The sequence below is a fragment of the Neohortaea acidophila genome (assembly GCF_010093505.1).
Source record: "Neohortaea acidophila strain CBS 113389 unplaced genomic scaffold BDY17scaffold_6, whole genome shotgun sequence".
Lineage (NCBI taxonomy): Eukaryota > Fungi > Ascomycota > Dothideomycetes > Mycosphaerellales > Teratosphaeriaceae > Neohortaea > Neohortaea acidophila.
This window is the reverse complement of record NW_022985515.1, coordinates 117,815-135,184: the sequence shown is the minus strand read 5'-3', so window position 1 is coordinate 135,184 and position 17,370 is coordinate 117,815. Positions and strand designations below refer to the sequence as shown.

The 17,370-nt window shown below is 57.4% G+C and overlaps 9 protein-coding genes across 9 annotated transcripts; 6 read left to right on the top strand and 3 right to left on the bottom strand.

Moving 5' to 3' along the window:
• Positions 1–259: 259 nt before the first annotated feature.
• On the top strand, positions 260–3,595 carry BDY17DRAFT_251641 (tRNA synthetases class I-domain-containing protein; the record flags this gene model as incomplete). Its single annotated transcript, XM_033731191.1, has 2 exons — positions 260–3,313; positions 3,380–3,595. 2 exons carry the CDS (start codon positions 260–262, stop codon positions 3,593–3,595), a joined length of 3,270 nt encoding a protein of 1,089 aa, XP_033588838.1.
• A 191-nt stretch (positions 3,596–3,786) lies between these two features.
• BDY17DRAFT_317037 (kinase-like domain-containing protein) lies at positions 3,787–4,895 on the bottom strand (the record flags this gene model as incomplete). The annotated part of the gene is made up of 3 exons (XM_033736054.1): positions 3,787–3,873; positions 3,926–4,719; positions 4,781–4,895. 3 exons carry the CDS (start codon positions 4,893–4,895, stop codon positions 3,787–3,789), a joined length of 996 nt encoding a protein of 331 aa, XP_033588837.1.
• A 370-nt stretch (positions 4,896–5,265) lies between these two features.
• Positions 5,266–6,828, top strand: BDY17DRAFT_251596 (DHHC palmitoyltransferase-domain-containing protein; the record flags this gene model as incomplete). Its single annotated transcript, XM_033731186.1, has 5 exons — positions 5,266–5,594; positions 5,657–5,694; positions 5,757–5,890; positions 5,936–6,311; positions 6,353–6,828. 5 exons carry the CDS (start codon positions 5,266–5,268, stop codon positions 6,826–6,828), a joined length of 1,353 nt encoding a protein of 450 aa, XP_033588836.1.
• Positions 6,829–7,355: 527 nt separating this feature from the next.
• On the top strand, positions 7,356–8,003 carry BDY17DRAFT_324560 (uncharacterized protein; the record flags this gene model as incomplete). The annotated part of the gene is made up of 1 exon (XM_033737214.1): positions 7,356–8,003. One exon carries the CDS (start codon positions 7,356–7,358, stop codon positions 8,001–8,003), a length of 648 nt encoding a protein of 215 aa, XP_033588835.1.
• Positions 8,004–8,435: 432 nt separating this feature from the next.
• BDY17DRAFT_324559 (uncharacterized protein) lies at positions 8,436–10,414 on the top strand (the record flags this gene model as incomplete). The annotated part of the gene is made up of 3 exons (XM_033737213.1): positions 8,436–8,456; positions 8,513–8,541; positions 8,599–10,414. The coding sequence occupies 3 exons, from the start codon at positions 8,436–8,438 to the stop codon at positions 10,412–10,414; spliced, it is 1,866 nt and encodes a 621-aa protein (XP_033588834.1).
• A 304-nt stretch (positions 10,415–10,718) lies between these two features.
• Positions 10,719–11,790, bottom strand: BDY17DRAFT_310788 (uncharacterized protein; the record flags this gene model as incomplete). The annotated part of the gene is made up of 2 exons (XM_033735478.1): positions 10,719–10,981; positions 11,055–11,790. The coding sequence occupies 2 exons, from the start codon at positions 11,788–11,790 to the stop codon at positions 10,719–10,721; spliced, it is 999 nt and encodes a 332-aa protein (XP_033588833.1).
• Positions 11,791–12,426: 636 nt separating this feature from the next.
• BDY17DRAFT_298223 (Dynamitin-domain-containing protein) lies at positions 12,427–13,825 on the top strand. The gene has a single exon (XM_033733711.1). The coding sequence runs from the start codon at positions 12,538–12,540 to the stop codon at positions 13,771–13,773; it is 1,236 nt and encodes a 411-aa protein (XP_033588832.1). The 5' UTR covers positions 12,427–12,537; the 3' UTR covers positions 13,774–13,825.
• A 23-nt stretch (positions 13,826–13,848) lies between these two features.
• On the top strand, positions 13,849–15,612 carry BDY17DRAFT_298221 (uncharacterized protein). The gene is made up of 3 exons (XM_033733710.1): positions 13,849–14,131; positions 14,226–15,137; positions 15,200–15,612. Exons 1-3 carry the CDS (start codon positions 14,088–14,090, stop codon positions 15,276–15,278), a joined length of 1,035 nt encoding a protein of 344 aa, XP_033588831.1. The 5' UTR covers positions 13,849–14,087; the 3' UTR covers positions 15,279–15,612.
• A 79-nt stretch (positions 15,613–15,691) lies between these two features.
• BDY17DRAFT_242657 (Phox homologous domain-containing protein) lies at positions 15,692–16,171 on the bottom strand (the record flags this gene model as incomplete). The annotated part of the gene is made up of 3 exons (XM_033730387.1): positions 15,692–15,755; positions 15,813–15,965; positions 16,035–16,171. Coding segments are annotated over 3 exons (354 nt in total), but the record flags the coding sequence as incomplete, so codon positions are not given.
• Between the last annotated feature and the right edge of the window lie 1,199 nt (positions 16,172–17,370).

The window sequence follows — 17,370 nt, the reverse complement described above, 5'->3', positions numbered from 1 at the left end:
AAAGATTGCTCATACCCTCACGTTGCACAATCACCGCACCGTCCAATACCTCCTTATAAACACCACCGCACCGTCTGCCAACACCGACAATCCTACAACATCACCCATCCACTGCGCCCATGACCTTTGCCTTCAAAGAGTAAAGCTATTGTCTACCTCCATCACCCACGCAAAGATACTCGCACGAGCGCTCCTCCGGCGCAATCGCCTCGCCCCTCTACTCCTCCCCTCGCGGCACAATATCAGACACGCCTCCAAAATGGCGCTGAACGCCGCCTCACACAATGCCACCGGCGAGAGAACCGGGCCCCAGTCGGGCCAGCCGCCCCCACCTTCAAACGAGACCAAAGACGCTGTGCTTCAAGCTGCCAATGGCGATCTGAAAGGCCAGAATGCGCCAGGTCAAGATGGCGGTGACAAATCTGCGGAAAAGAAGGTGAAGTCGGAGAAGGAGCTGGCGAAAGAGCGGCAGAAAGCCGAGAAGGCGGCGAAGTTGGCTGCGAAGATAGAGAAGCAAAAGGCCTTGGAGGCGGCGTCGAAGCCGAAGCAAAAGGAGAAGAAGACGCAAGAGAAGCTGCCGCCGTATGTAGAGCAGACGCCCAAGGGTGAGAAGAAGATCTTGCAGCCGCTGGACGACGAGTATCACAAGGCGTATATCCCCTCTGTGGTGGAGAGTGCGTGGATGGACTGGTGGGAGGCGCAGGGCTTCCATCTGCCGGAGTTCAAGGAGAATGGAGAGGTGAAGGATAAGGGCTCCTTTGTCATTTCCATCCCTCCTCCCAACGTGACGGGCAATTTGCACATAGGACATGCTTTGGCCACGGCGCTGCAGGATGCCATGATCCGGTGGAACCGAATGAAGGGCTTGACGGTGCTTTACGTTCCCGGCTGCGATCATGCGGGTATCTCGACGCAGAGTGTGGTGGAGAATATGCTGTACAACCGACGGAACGGCATGACGAGACACGATCTTGGGCGGCCGAAGTTTGTGGAGACTGTGTGGGAGTGGAAAGAGGAGTACCACACGAGGATCAACAAAGTCCTTCGGAGACTGGGCGGCTCAATGGACTGGACGCGCGAAGGCTTCACCATGAGCCCGACGTTGTCCAAAGCCGTGCGACAGACGTTCGTTCAGCTGCATGACGACGGGCTCATCTATCGCGCGAACCGACTCGTGAACTGGTGTACCAAGCTCAACACCGCCCTGTCAAATCTGGAGGTGGATCAGAAGGAGCTCGAGGGCTCGACCAAGATCGACGTGCCGGGTTACGACAAGAAGATCGAGTTCGGCAGCATATGGAACTTCAAGTACCCCATTGATGGAACGAATGAATTTATCGAAGTCGCCACCACTCGTCCGGAGACCATGTTGGGAGATACTGGCGTGGCGGTGCATCCGAAGGATGAGCGCTACCAACATCTCCTGGGCAAGAACGTGAAGCACCCATTCGTGGACCGCCTCTTGCCCATCTTTGCCGATGATACGGTGGAGAAGGACTTCGGGACTGGCGCCGTCAAGATCACGCCTGCACATGACTTCAACGATTTCCGACGAGGAAAGGACCACAAGCTCGAATTCATCAACATCCTCAATGACAACGGCACCATGAACTCCAATGCCGGACCGCTGTTTGAAGGCCAGCGACGCTTCGACGCTCGGTATACCGTCATTGCCGAGCTGGAGAAGTTGGGGCTTTACGTGGGCAAGCAGAGCAACCCCATGAAGATCCCGCTCTGCAGCAAATCCAAGGATATCATCGAACCAATTCTGAAGCCGCAGTGGTGGATGCATATGGAACCTCTCGCGAAGCCTGCCTTGGATGTAGTGAAGGATGGGTCGATCAAGATTCAACCCCAGACAGCGGAGAACATGTACGTGCGGTGGATGGAGAATGTCGACGACTGGTGTCTGTCCCGACAACTGTGGTGGGGACATCAGATCCCGGCATACTACGCCAAGACGAAGGACTCTCCGTACGATGCGGACTACGAGCACTGGTTCTGCGCGGAGACGGAGGAGCTTGCGAGGGAGAAGGCCAAGGCGAAGTTCGGTGATCGGGAGTTTGTGCTCGAGCGGGATCCGGACTGCTTGGACACTTGGTTCAGTTCTGGACTGTGGCCTTTCTCGACCCTCGGCTGGCCGGAGAAGACGCATGATTTCGAGAAGCTGTTCCCGACCTCTGTCCTGGAGACGGGGTGGGACATTCTCTTCTTCTGGGTGGCGAGGATGATATTTTTCTCCCTCAAGATGACCGGCAAGATCCCCTTCTCCGAAGTATACTGCCACTCCCTGATTCGCGACACGGACGGACGCAAGATGTCGAAATCCCTCGGCAACGTGATTGATCCTGTTGACATCATGGACGGCATTACTCTCGAGGAGCTCAACGCCAAGCTCCTACAAGGCAATCTCGCACCGAAAGAAGTCGAGCGGGCGATGCAGTGGCAGAAGAAAGCCTTTGTGGACGGCATCGACGAGTGCGGAGCCGACGCCCTCCGCTTCTCCCTCATCAACTACACCACCGGCGGCGGCGACATCAACTTTGACGTCAAAGTCATGCGCGGCTACCGCAACTTCTGCAACAAAATCTACCAAGCCACCAAGTACGTTCTCGGCAATCTCCCCGCTGACTTCACGCCCAAAGCAAAGGGTGGCATGACGGGCAAGGAGAGCCTCCCGGAGCGCTGGATCCTGCACAAGATGACCATCGCCGCGCGTGAAGTGAATGACAACCTCGCTAAGCGCGAGTTCTCCGACGCCACGCAGGCTCTGCATCGCTACTGGCTGTATGAGCTGTGCGACGTGTACATTGAGAACAGCAAGTCGATCATCCGCGACGGTACGCCCGAGGAGCGGGAGAGCGCCATCGACACGCTGTACACCGCGCTCGACGAGGCGTTGCGAATGATGCACCCCTTCATGCCCTTCTTGACGGAAGAGCTGTGGCAACGCCTGCCGCGCCGACCAGGCGACTCCACCAAGAGCATCGTCATCGCAGACTACCCGCAATACGACGCCAGCCTAGACGACGCGGAGAGCGAGCGCGCGTACGAGTTGATCCTCGGCTGCTCCAAGGGCGTGCGCTCGCTGATTCAAGAGCACGGGGTGAAAGAGGATGGCAAGGCGTTCGTGCGGCCTCTGTCCGATGAGGCGTATCGCACTGCATCGGCTGAGGCGGCGTCGATTAAGACGCTGGCGGGTAAGAATTGCAGTGCGCTGAACGTGCTGAAGCCTGGCGAGGAGGTGCCCAAGGGCGCTGCTGTGTATCCTGTTTCGGCTGCTGCGGGCGTGTATCTTCTGCTCGGCCAGAATGTGAGTATTCTCTTTCGCCACGATTGAAGCAAACTGGAGAGCAACGACTAATTGTGCAATGTCTAGGTCGACACCAACAAGGAGATCAAGAAGATCCAGCCGAAGCTGCAAAAGGCGGCCGACGCCGTCAAGGAGCAGGAGAAGACGCTGGGCGCGTTGAGCGACAAGGTGAATCCCGACGTGAGGCGGGCGGAGGAGGGCAAGTTGAAGGATTACTTGAGCGAGCAGCAGCTGTTACAGGAGAGTTTGGAGCAGTTGCATGTGTTGAGTTTGGAGGAATAGACGTGGAGGTCGGGTGGTTTGATACAGTGTACGATTTGCGGGGAGGGACAAGGAGAAAGTGGGAATAAATCAATTCAGTTCATGCGGTCTAGCACTGAGAGGTGAGGATGTGGGCGTGCTTGTTCGCCTTTGCGCTGTGTGATGTCGGGAGTTTCGTCTTTGCCCAAGCGTTCCAAAATTAAGAGGCAGCGTCATGTATGCGTGCTGTTGCTGAATTCGGCTTTGCGGATCTGCTCGAAGTACTGGTGTTCCATGGCTTCTTTTGCAGTCAGCCGTTCCTAAGACGCGTAATTAGTGTTGGACAGGTGGTGTGATAGGGCACATGCTCACCTGATGGTCATATTTCAACAACTTGTCGAGAAAGTCAATCGCATCATTACTAACGAAGCGCTGATTCTCGGAGTTGACAAACGCATGCCAGCTCTTCTTGGGGAAGCGGCCGAGGATGTCGTCGTACTGCGCATCCAATTCAATATCGTACTTGTCGAGGTAGTCGAACAGCTCCTCCGTGCCGAGCACCTTGGCTATCTTGACGAGCTGGTCGCTGTTGCTGTTGCCGTGGAAGAAGGGCTCTTTGCGGAAGATCATGCTCGCGAACATGGCGCCCAGACTCCACATGTCGAGGCTGTAGTCGTACTCTTGGAAGTCGACGAGCAGCTCCGGCCCTTTGAAGTAGCGGCTGGCGACGCGCACGTTGTATTCTGTGCCGGCGTGGTAGAATTCGGCAAGGCCCCAGTCGATGAGGCGCAGCTTGCGCGCCTCGTGGTCGATCATGACATTGTGCGGCTTCACGTCGCGGTGCATGATGCCCTTGGAATGGCAGAAGTCGAGGGCCTTGAGCAGCTCGTAGATGTAGTAGCGGACGTCAAGGTCCTGGAATTTGGGGTAGAGGGTGCGGAAGTCGGTGTTGTTGACGTTCTCGAAAATCAGGCTGGGCGTCTTGCTCTGGCTGTCGCGCACGACGTCGAGCAGCGCGACAATGTTCGGCCCCCCCGACAGGTTCTGCAGGATTTTGATCTCGCGCTTGATCTTCTTCTTCTTGACGGGCTTGAGGACTTTGATGACGCATTTCTGGTAGTTGACGACGTTGATGCCTTCGAAGACTTCGCTGTATTTGCCGCGGCCTGGACGCACGGGGTTAGAAGAGGGAGGAGGGACGTGGCGGGTGGTGGAGGGTGGTCTTACCGATCTTCCGCACAACCTCGTAGTTCTCAAGGACGCCCCAGCTGATATTGACAGAGTCGTAGTCCCAGTACGCGCGGGGCATCTCTTGATTGACGTTGGCGTAGACGCGCGCCATGACGGCGGTGTTTGCAGCGCAAGCCGCCGATTCTTTCACTCTCGTTGTGAGGCCACGTGCGGTGGAGGTGGGGGGGTGTAGAGGAGGAGTACAGGCTCGCTGGGGCTCGCTGCCCGTCGGTGGCACTCAGTCGCGGGCTATCTGGGTTCCATCATGCCCGGGTCAAGTGTTTTGGGGGTGGGAGGGCGCTTTGCGACTGGTGCAGCGAGGTGCATGTGCTGGTGATACAATCCGCTTGAGCCCCGCCATGAGAAACGCAGGGAGCGGGAAGAGCCGCGCGCAGCCCCCAAACATTCCTCTTCGCCTTACTACATCTTCCGCCTTACTACATCTCCATCTCCGCCCTACTACATGACTTCGCCCTTCTGCAATGGACGTCACTGCTCTGCAGAAGCTTGCACCGCCTGCAGGAGCAGTGTACGTCTCTTGTATCGCCCTCTCCGCCCAGTGGCTGTTCTACTACATCGAGCCTGGCCCCTTATCGCGAGGAGACGCGTACATCTTCAACGCGCTGGTTGCCTGTCTACTCATATGCCACTGGCGAACATGCTATGTCGATCCAGGTCGGATACCCACAGACTGGCATGAGCGTCTGTCCGCAGCGGATGGGCACAACTTGCCTTCGCAGCGCCAACGCTGGTGTCGGAGATGTGAAGCTTTTAAGCCTCCGAGAGCACATCATTGCAAGACCTGCAAACGGTATGCGTCTTTGTCTTCCCGCAACGTGAGGGATCTCTGCAGCTCATATGGATTACGCGCAGCTGCATTGTAAAGATGGATCACCATTGTGTCTGGACAGGTAGGCCTTCCTCAGCTTCTCAATTGGAATGGGAGAGGTAAGTGACCGTTCTTTCTTTCTAGCCAACTGCGTCTCTCACACCACCTTGCCTCACTTTCTCCGCTTCCTCATCTACTCCGTCGTCTCCATGATCTACTTGGAATCCTTCTTCTACGAGCGGTGTGCCGTCATCTGGAGGAAGAGACACTTGCCAAGTGTACGTTGACAACTCTGTAAAATCCAGCCTCCACTGACAAATTAGTATCTTGGCCCGTCCATCTTTCAACTCGCACATCTCCTGATCATAGTCGTGTTGACCTCCTTCACGCTGTTCATACTCTCCCTACTCTTAGGTCGAACACTATGGTCAGCCGCTCTCAACATGACTACCATCGAGAGCTGGGAGATCGAACGCCACGAAGCATTACTTCGCCGCTCACGCGTACTCGGCGGATATCTCGTCGGCCCCGACGGCGAAAAAGTGCATCTGCAACGGCAAGAATTCCCGTGGGATGTCGGCATTTGGACGAATCTATGCCAGGCTTTTGGAAGTCGGAATCCACTCCTGTGGCTCTGGCCGTTTGCCAAAAGTCCGAGTGTGGAGAGTGGGCTGTCGTTTGAGCATAACGAGATCGATGGTGAGTTGCCGTCTCGTCTGTTCACCCCGAATTGATGTTAGCTTATGGCTATTCCCTAGATCCAAGCAAACCCTGGCCTCCTCCTGATCCCGACCGAATGTATCGATCGCCTCGTAGACGGCCTTCTGGCAACGGCTTCACCCAGTCCATGAATATCGAAGACTTTCGTCTGCGCCAACTTGCAGACCTGAACCGCTACACGGATGTAGACAACGAATACGTCGTGCGCCGTCGACCTTTCCACGAGCGGCTGGAGGAATTGAGTCGCATGGCGTCGGAACAAGCCGTCAGTCGTGATGAGGACCCCTTTGGACCGGAAGAAAGCGAGGACTTTGATCCTGCCGAGGACGCAGTGCTTCATCACGACCCGGCTGGCGAGGAAGCATGGCGCAACAAAGAAGGCGAACGACTTGAGGACTTCGGCGTGGACGAAGTCGCGGACTTTTACGATGAAGATGAGATGCCGCTGGCGGAGTTGCGTGAAGTCTTGAGGGCTCGGCAAGATGTTACTCGATAGGCATGACCACCTCCCGAATTTACCACTTGTGAATTCGCTTGCATCTGGCCATCCACTCGAATCCATCGATGGTCAGCGTACATTTGGCCCAGCATTGTTCTAGGCCAAGTGTATCTACACGTGCCGGACCAATTTTCAGCTTTCAGGCCCCGTGCTTATTCTCTTCGGGGTTGTATGGAATCTCAAGTTTGGCGCGGCTGGGCACCAAGCCTTGCCCTAGTGGAATTTTTATATGCGGCGTCCAAGCTCTGCACATTGTCTATCGCCGTCGATTCCAATCCCAACGAGAAGAGGCAGAAAATCCGCCGTCTGATTCGATTCCAACAGACAAACCCACTCGCAACCATGTCCTTCACGAAACCCGCAATTGTCATTGTTCCGGGAGCATGGCAAGTCTCTTTCCGTTGTGGAACGGATCTGCGAATAACAACTATACTAACCTGCAATACTCCAGGCACGTTCCGCAACACTACAAGCTTCTACAAGATGATCTGTTAACGACAGGCTACCAAGTGACAGTCTGCACCATGCCATCTACCGGGCCGCCCGAACCGCTACCTGGCATAACCGAAGATGTTGCGGTGGTGCAACAAGCCATCCAGGCTTACATTGATCTCGGTCTCAACGTCGTGGTGGTGATGCACTCCCTTGGCGGCATCATAGGCACCGCGGCTTGCGAAGGATTGCGCGCAGAAGACCAAGCAGAGGGCAAGGGGATCACCGCGCTCGTCTACCTGGCCGCGTTCGTGGCGCCCAAGGGCAAATCTGCATTCGTGATGAACGGAGGCCACGCTCCATGGTATGATGTTACCGGCGAGCCGGGCACGGGCGTGTGGATGCTTCTCGGCCAGAACGAGTGGGATCCGCGCGAAGTGTTTTACAACGACTGCACGCCTCAGCAGAAGGAGGAGGGGTGGGCGTTGTGCAAGAGGCATTACAACGAGAATGTCTTCCAGACGCCGCTGCCGTATGCGGCGTGGCAGGAGATTGAAAGCAACTATTTGCTTTGCGAGCTGGATGGCGCCATTCCGGAAGCTGGCCAGGATGCCATGTCTACTCAGGAAGGGGGAAAGTGGAAGAGGGTGGAGCGTCTGCGGACCGATCACTCTCCGTTTATGAGCAGACCCAAGGAGACGGTGGAGTTTGTGAGGAGGTGTGCGGGAGAGGAGGTGTAGATTGTGTTGGTGTGTGCTGGAGGCACGGAAGCCGGAGCTTATGTAATGGAGGTGCACCGCCACGGGCCCCACTTTTCCCTCTCCACCCGCCCGTTTCCTTGAGCGGCTCGACGGGAGCGACTCGACTCTTTTTCTCTTCTATCTTTAGCATCAACCGCCAGAAGCAGAAGCAACCGCACCCGATCGACACTCGTCACCGTCGTTGCAGTGTCGACACGTCCAAGACGTTCTCCATCGCCAGATTCTTTCTCCCACACCCTTGCCTGCATTCCACCGCTTTACCGCCCACTCCCGGGCTTCTCCTCTCTCATCCACCGGGCGCTTGCTGATCAGCTTGCTGCGTTTCCATCCTCGCGCAACAGCAAGACTCGCCAATCCCTTCCCCTCCTCTGTCGCATTGTTTGATGGTGGCGCACGCCTTTGTATGCCACCATGGGACGGCGGAAGATTGAGGTATGCTTGCCTGTCCATTCTGCTTCACCGTCCGTCACCTGCTAATCCGCCATCAGATCAAACCGATCCGCGATGAGCGCAATAGGTATGTCTGTCGCGTGCCATTCCCCCCCCTTTGAAACCCCTCTGACCCCTTCCATAGATCGGTGACCTTCCTCAAGCGCAAAGGCGGCCTGTTCAAGAAGGCGCACGAGCTATCCGTCCTGTGCCACGTCGAAGTCGCCGTCATCATTTACGATCCCACAAAGAAGAAAGTCCATGACTACTCCTCCGTTAACATCAACGATATCCTTGCGCAATTCACCTACTGCACCGGCGCCCGGGAACACAAGGGCCCGCAAGACTTCGCTGATCGAGGCGGCGGGGATGATGATGAAGATGAGGAGGATGGTGGGGATGAGGGTGAGCAGCACGGTACACCCCAGCCTGACCCACAGGCAATGGGCATGCAGCACCATCCTGCCTTCCAGCACGTGAGACACGGCACACCCCAGGGCTCTCCGCCAATGCACAACGGAGGCATGCCACAGCAGTTCCAACGCGGTCCATCCCCGCTCCCCACTGGCGTTCCACATGTTGTCTCGAGGCCCTCGTCTCGCGCAGACCAGCATCAGGGACACGCCCGGCGGATAAGCTCCAACCTCGTGCCGACTCAACACCAACAAGCCCCGATGGCACAAGCAGCCTACGCCTACCAACCCAATCCCGCCTTCTACAATCCACAAGCCCCTCAGATGCATCGTCCAGCCGGTCCCGGAGGCCCCGCTCTGCAACCCCAAGGCTCTACATATCCCCCTCCATACCCTCCACCTGGCTCACACCATGCCCAAATGCAGCAAGTGTTGATGCAAGATGCTCGTCGATCGTCCATGCCAACCGCATTCCCGGCGCAACCTCCCCCGCAAGCGAACATGCAGCGCGATGCATCGCACGAGCACTTGCATGCGCCACCCCAACCGCGACAACCTCACCCGTCCCCGCGAGCGCAACACGTACAAGCGCAAAGAGTCACGCCTCCTCAGCCTGCACAGCAACAATTCATCAGCCCGCCCATTCCCCAGCCCAGGCCGCTTTCCGGACACGCCAAGTCGCAGAGCATGTTCACTCCAATCGACGATAGTCGGTCAATGCTGGCGCAACACTGGGGATCGACGAGCAGTGCAGAGGCGCTGCGACTGGAGCCGAAGACGGAACAGCCTACTCCCCGTGCCGCCTCGGTGGACGTCGCTACAATGCAGCGACAACGGCAGACGGCTGATGCGAAGCCGAATGGCTCGCCAGAGCAGCCGCAAGCCTCTTCATCACGCGCCCCTCCTAAATCTCCGCAGCCGGCTTCGCGCGCGGGTAGCACGCCGTCTATCGGCCTTTCGCGGTCGAGCACCAGCCAACCGGACGCCAAGCGACCCCGGCTGAAAGTGCAGATTCCCAGCGAACAATCCGACGGCGAAGGCGGCACAGCGTCCGCACGAACCGACGCGAGCGCTTCCCGAGAGACTGCAGGAAGCGGAGGCGACAAACAGCAGACCCCTGGGCACGGAGTGGTACTCCCGCCTCCGTCCCCGAGCGCCGGCGCACTCCTCTCCGCCGGCGCACAAGGCCCTCCCAACCCTTTTGCCCGTCCCGCACCTCCTATGAGCACGAACCCTCATGCCATGAACCGCGACGTGAACAACAGCACCCACATCGAAACGCCCATCTCCGCTCTCCCCAGCCGCTTCATGTCGGATAATCTCCTCCCCAGCCCATCGACCTTTTACCCTGAATGGGGCTTTGGGCGATCGGGAGGGGACTCCGCCGGCCCGAATATGCTGCCTTCGCCGCTGAACTTCCAGACGCCGGTGGTGGGGAATGGAGCTGGGTGGAGGGAGGAGGATCGTAGGGAGAGGGATAGGGAGATGGAGCGCAAGAGGGCCAGTGAGGACGAGGCTGGGGGGGATGCGAAGAGGCCTAGGAGTTAGGGGGGTTCGTTTGATTTAGGGACGGATGGGGCTAAAAGGCCGGGACGAATGCTACGGTCGAATGTTTAGGTTTTACGTTGTTGTAAGTGTGAGTGAGTGGACGGCTTGTTACTGAGGAGGATGGTAATGAAGAGCCTTGCAAGGCTTGTCGCTTCACGGTGTCTCAATGTTCCCTTGCTCACTTGTGAGTGTGGAGGTGCACGCCATGTAGCTGCTGATAAGCGGTACGACTCAGTTGAGAAAAAGCAGTTCTATTTGGCTCCACCTCATCACCTAGGTACCTAGCCATCACATCACGCACCATTCACCCCATAATCGCCGACCAATCCGCCCGCCTCACCCACTCATCCCACGTCGTGAGTTTCCGCCCCGCAGGCAGGATGTCCTTGGCGGCAATCACCTTGTACGGGCCCTGCGGATCCATGTACGCCAGCCCGAAGTCGCGGATCAGCTTCATTTGGTCCGACAGGTCTTGCACGATGTGCGGGGGGAAGGCCTGCGTGGATTCGAGGAAGGAGACGTAGGCTTCGGGGGAGATTTGGGTGAAGCGGGTTTTGATGTTGAGGGCTGAAGCCGGTATTCGTTAGTTTGTGTTCCTTCTGGCAGGGTATGTTTTGGGTGGGGGAAGGGGGTGAGGTACCTTTGCCTACGCTCGCGAGCTTGTCGTTGTCGCTTATCCAGCCGCCGGTGGCGGCGACGATTTTGGTGTGGAAGGCTTGCGGCTTGTCGAGGATGGCGGCGATGACGAGGCCCATATCGTCGTTGTCGAAAGAGGCAAGTGGTGTGGTGCCCGGGTAGGGAATCGATTGCACGAGCTCCGCGCTGCCATCCGGTCCTGCCACCTTTTTGGGCCCGAACGGGACGGCGAATTTGATCCAGTTGCTGTAGTAGTAGCCTACGAACACTTGTGTCGTCTTCGCCCATACCGCGGGGTACTCTTCGCGGTTGATGCGGTTGATTTCATTCTTGGCGGCGTAGTGCAGGAGGCCCGGGCATGTGCCTTTGGTGTAGTCCGCGACGGGCGGGAAGCAGGACTGGATGAAGATTTCCAGCCCGGGTTCCTTTGAGGCAGCGTCGATGATGCGTCGGCCTTGCGCCGCTTCTGCTTCGACGGTGAAGGTGGAGAAGAAGTCCGAGTTGGCGAAGATGGCCCATGCTCCTTTGACGGCGTTGCGCACGTCCGTGTCGGAGTCGAGGGAGCACTCGACGACTTCTGCTCCTTGGGATGCTAGTTTTTGCGCGGCTGGGGAGGAGGGGTTTCGCGTCAGGGCTCGTACTGCGTACTTTCCGTCGCTGGCTAGTTGGCTGACGATTGAACGGCCTTGGTCTCCGGTGGCCGTGAAGACGACGATGAGTTTCTTGGGGGTGGATCCCATGATTGTGGATTGAACTGACTAGGGGAAAGATGAGGGTGTCGAGATGAGGGAGAGACTTGATTTGTTTTCGAGCGTGAGCTCTCGTGCGCGTCTTATATGCCTTCTCAACCCCCATATCGGCTTCTGTTGAGAGTGAGTACAGAATAATCATCAAGCGTGGAGGTTCATAAGGCTGCCCGCGTATTACTCATATTGCCGAGCCTCTGAAGACGGTGCGGTGGAACTCCATTTCGTACTGATGGAGTGGCGTCGGACCGTGTCGACACTAATCACCTCCCGCCGAACGTCATGAGGCTGCCGAAGGATTACTCATGCCGCCTCGACTCCTATACTACACCCCAGCGGACCACCGCCTTCGCATGACTATGCCTGACAGATCTTGGCGATGTCGTGATTCGCTCGGAGGCTATTGCTCAGCAGGAGTAAAGTCGACGAGCCCGCATGTCGCAGTACCATCATTGAGCATGTGAGACGCCTTACTTGTGCTGAGTAATGGGATGAAGTCAACATTGAAGTCTGACCAGGAAGCTGTGGAATCAGGCGTGAGAACATGACGTCCAGGGTTTAGTAATAATAAGGCAAGCTCTTAAGGTTTCGCGCCAGGCCGCGCTAGTCCTAAGCAGTCGCCGACTTTCTGGGGAAAACATTGATGAGACTCCTTCCACCTGGGGTGCCCTTATTACGCATACAGCAAGCCCATTTCCAAGTGGGGAGCCTTTAACCGAAGACACTCCAGAAGAGTCTACAATGGCCGACATCCGCCGTCTCGCAAACCTGCCGGGCTACGACGACACGGCGCGAGACATCTACGAAACCCCCGACCTGACAGACGACACGACCTCCACCACCACTTTCACGCAGCGCACCACCTCCCCTCGCTCTCCGGCCTCGGGAACCTCAAACAGCAGTAACGAAGAGGACTACGAGGATGACGACGATGGCGCGGAGGAATCTGATGACCAAAGCTACGGCGTGAGTCGCAGACGACTATACCCCGAACGCGCGCGGAGGAAGTTCAATGGTGTCCGCTCTGGTGGGAGGGTGGACTTGAGTGATCGGGTGGATGGGAGACGGAAAGGCTTAAGGGTAAGGAGCACGCGTGAGAAAGAAGAAAAAGAGGATGAGGGGTTGGAGGCGAGGATCGCGAGGCTGCGGAGGGAGATTGAGGAGTGTAAGGCTGAGGCTGCCGCTCAGGGAGATGGAGGGTCGACTTTGGGGGACTTGGAGGGGCTGAGTGGAGTGTTGAAGGGAGTGGAGGTTTCTGGGAGACGAGACAGAGGCGAGGAGGTGTTTGCAGATGCGGAGGGCGGTGTGGAAGAAGCCGGAGCCAACGCAGGAGAGGGTGTCACGGACGAACAGATATTGGGAAGGGTCGGGCATTTCGATTCCAGGCTTTCCGCGTTGGAGCAGGCCTTGGGCATCTCGGCGTTGCACTCTGCTACCGTTGATGCAGCATCGACGCCCGTGCTGCCCTCGCTGTTGCTGCTGGACCAACAACTCGCTACGCTTTCGTCCGCCGGCTCTTTGATGAATCTCGAAACAGCGAGTGCGCGGATACAGAAGTTGAAGACGGAAGCAGACCAACTGACGCAATCACAATTATCGCAAGCCACCACAGCAAAAGAAGACGACGACGAAACGCAATCACCCACGACGCTCACGCCCGAAGACATGACGAAACTCCGATCACTATATCAGCTGCTCCCGACCTTACAATCGCTCTCCCCGACAGTGCCTGCTCTACTGACACGACTGAGGAGCCTGCGCACGCTACACACAACTGCTGCCACCGCGGCGGAGGCGTTGGAGGAAGTGGAGAAACGACAGGCCGAGATGGAGGGAGAGTTGAAGGCATGGAGGGAGGGATTGGAGAAGGTGGAGGCTGCTGTTGCGGGGGCTAACGAAGCCAATGGGCGGAATGGGGTTGTTGTTGAGGGATGGGTAAAGGAGATTGAAGGACGAGTGGAAGGGTTGAGTGTGTAGTGCTGTATTAATGGAAGAGAGCTCATATGTGTGAGAAATAGACTTTCGACGCACTGACGCTCCCTCTCTCCTTCCCCCACATCATCGGCCAAGCAGCGGACGACGCCTTTGATGCGCCTCGACGATCACGCGCTTCATTTTGCGCCTCGTCTTTCCGCCTCCCACTCGCATCTCCGCCCCTTCTGGATAGCTGGCCAAACCCAAGCTCCCCTTTCGAGCATCGAGCAACCGACCTGTTCTGACGCCTCCCTCTGCCGCCTTGCAGGCCCAGGGCCGTCAGCCGCATGACGACGTTGCACTGCTGAAACTCGAGCATGGCGTACAACCGCGGCGGCTACAACCCCGACGCTCTCCCGGCGTAAGTCCCTGATGCCCCTCCACCTCCACCTCCTGCCTACATACTGCTCCCCTTCGACTTGCCCATCATACTGACCCATCCTCTCCCCTCATAGACACGCCGAGCCAGACCAAGCGGCGCAAATGATGAATCCCCCACCGCGACAAAGCTCCTCCTCCTCCTCTTACAACAAGCCTCAGCCTCCGCCGCCGCAGCAGGGCGGCTACGGGAGACCACCGCCGAACCAAGGCTACGGCCAAGGAGGATACCCACCTCAACAACAGCAAGGCGGTTATCAAAGTCAAGGCGGGTACAACGACTACAACCAAGGCCAGCGGTACGGCCAGTCACAACCACAACAAGGATACAACCAAGGCGCCCCTCCACCCCGCCGAGATGCCTATGGCTCACCCCCACCGCCAGCCTCCTACGGCCAAGGCGGTCCACCACCCCCCAACTTCCACAATCGCCCGCCCCTCCCCGACCAACAGCGCCCACCCACCACCGCACCCCCTCGCGACGCCAACGACCGCGACTCCCTCTGGCCCCTCTTCCTACAAGTCGACAAGGGCCGCACAGGCCAGCTGTCAGAAGAAGAGCTGCGCCGTGCCCTCGTCAACGGCGACTACACCGCCTTCGACCCGCACACGGTCAAGATGATGATCCGCATGTTCGACACCGACCGCTCCGGCACCATCAACTTCGACGAGTTCTGCGGCCTTTGGGGCTTCCTCGCCGCGTGGAGGGGGCTGTTTGACCGCTTTGACGTCGACAAGAGTGGCAGCATTAGTCTGCGCGAGTTTGAGGATGCGCTGGTGGCGTTTGGATATCGCTTGAGCCCGCAGTTTGTGCAGCTGCTGTTTGGCACGTATGCGCGGACTCATTCGCGCGGACGAGGCGACGACGGCGAGCGGGAGCGGGTATTGTCGTTTGACCTGTTCGTGCAGGCTTGCATTTCCCTGAAGCGGATGACGGATGTGTTTAAAAAGTACGACACGGATCGCGACGGGTATATCACATTGAGCTTGTAAGTGACCAAGAGCATTCTCACACACTGACGACATGACGAGGCTGACTTCTGCAACGCAGCGAGGAATTCCTCACAGGTGCGCAAGGCCTCTTTCTCTTCAACTCCATCAGCCCGGCCACCGATACTGGACTTTACTGACGCTTTACGCTCATTCAAGAAATCCTCAAGCAACGATGAGCATGCCGGGGGTTTGCGTCGAGGCCTTGTTCGTTGGAGTATCGGCTTTGGCGCACGATGATGAGACTAATGAGCATCCTGAACGCGAGAGGTGTAACTTGCAACGAGGCTCACATGGCATGAGAGCGATCGCATGCAAGCTCGCGGACGAGACGATTGGCGGGCGTGGAAGATCTTCGGTGACCACTTCCAACTTACCTCGACAAGAAATGCTGCGAGGTGTTGAGTCGCTAGGACGGCGGACTGGCAGTGATGATGCGCATGGACGCCAATGGCAGGGAATCAAATGTATTACATATGCCATTACAGTACAGTACTTTCCATTATCGATATGCACGTCGTATAATCACCCCAGCGATCATGACGCAATGCCTCTAAGCAAAGATGAAGCCTTTTAGGACCGGTGATGCAGCAAACTCGGGGTTCAGTAATACACAGCTGGAGCAGCGAATCAGCATGACGATGTCCAATGCGTACGGAAAGGTGGCGACGTACTTGAGAAAGTGAGAGAGGCCCGCCCCTCTCGACTCCAGAAACTCCGGCCGGAAGCGACTGACCACGCTCTTGCGCGGCAGCTTGGGAATCATCGCTTCCGCATGAGGGAACGAGCGCACGAGGTCGAGACGCAACTGGTCGAATTCCGAGTACCTTGAAAACCCATCTCGTGAGCGAAAGTACGAACAAACCAATAGCAAAGGAAAGTAAAAACCGCCCTACCTCTTCCGAATCACCAAGTTCCCCCCCTTCAACGTCTGAATGGTGCAATGCCAAACCACATACGCTCCAACCCCCAACGTCGCCCCGGACACAAGCACGTAGTCGTCCACGGCCGCCGATTTCGCCCAGCAGCCTTGCGCCAGCTCGTCGCTTTCGCCCGAGTGGTCTTCGAGCAGGATTTGGCCGCCGGCGCTGAGACTCGCGTTGGAGACGCTGCGCGCTTGGCGCGGGGTTATCCCGGACCAGTAGGGGGTGTATGTTGGTCGGGTTGCTGGGGGGAGTCCTGTTTTGGTGTCTGGGGGTTCGCCATTGTTGGCCGCGGGTGGCGGGGGTTCAGCTTCCATCCATTAAGTTAGAGGATGCGAATCCGGGGTATTTGGCGGGTAACTTGGCCGGCCTCCTTGCGTCGGAGGCGCAATGTTCGTAGATTGCTTGCTGGTCCTCTTGGAATGAAGTGTAGCCGGGCGTCACATGCCCATGGCAAGAAGAGGCGCTTGACAGAAGTTGACGTATCAAACCGCGAGTTTTGGCACGATGTCGAGGCCGACTCACTTCGATAAATTTCCCGAACACTCAACACCGTGTTAACCAATCGACGCAATACTTGTGTTCATGGGCTTGACGACGACATGGGAAGGGGCCGAGCTCTCCACTGGTGATTTTGTGTGATCATGGCCGGCGAACGTAGTCCAAAGCGCCGCCGCTTCGACGACGAAGACGGCCATCTCTCCATCAAACCTCGATTTCAGCACCTCCGGGACGAACACCACCAGCATTCTCGTTCTGCCGCCAACTCTCGAGCCTCAACCCCGAGATCCTACCGAGATGGAACTCCCTCACGACCGCGCGCCGAGTTCGACGGGCCGGAAGCGGGTGTTGACGATGAGGATGCAGCGGCTTTAGATCGAGATTGGTACAACACGGCAGAAGATGGCGCAGTGCTGGGCGACGAGTCGCATAACCCTTTTGGAGGCACGGAAGATACAACATGGGCGGATCAAGAGCGGGAGCGCGAGTTACTCGAGAAGAAGATGGCCGTGCGATCGAGGGTCAACCCCAAGCACCTGCAACGGCAGAAAGACAATGATGCGTGGGAGACGAATCGCATGTTGGCTAGTAGCGTGGCGCAGACGCGAGATCAGTACCATGACTTCGAGGACGACAATGAGGATATTCGCCTGCATCTGTTGGTGCATGATTTGAAGCCGCCTTTTCTGGATGGCAAGACGGTGTTCACGAAGCAGGTGGATCCCATTTCGGCTGTCAGGGATCCGCAGAGTGATATGGCGGTCTTCTCGCGCAAGGGCAGCAAGGTTGTCAAAGAGCGCAGGCAGCA

Bases quoted from the DNA above. Each gene is read 5' to 3' on its own strand.
- BDY17DRAFT_298223 (XM_033733711.1), top strand. From the start codon at position 12,538: ATGGCCGACATCCGCCGTCTCGCAAACCTGCCGGGCTACGACGACACG.
- BDY17DRAFT_298221 (XM_033733710.1), top strand. From the start codon at position 14,088: ATGGCGTACAACCGCGGCGGCTACAACCCCGACGCTCTCCCGGC. The intron at 14,132-14,225 runs GTAAGTCCCTGA...CTCCCCTCATAG, and splicing joins AACCCCGACGCTCTCCCGGC to ACACGCCGAGCCAGACCAAG. The intron at 15,138-15,199 runs GTAAGTGACCAA...TCTGCAACGCAG, and splicing joins GGGTATATCACATTGAGCTT to CGAGGAATTCCTCACAGGTG.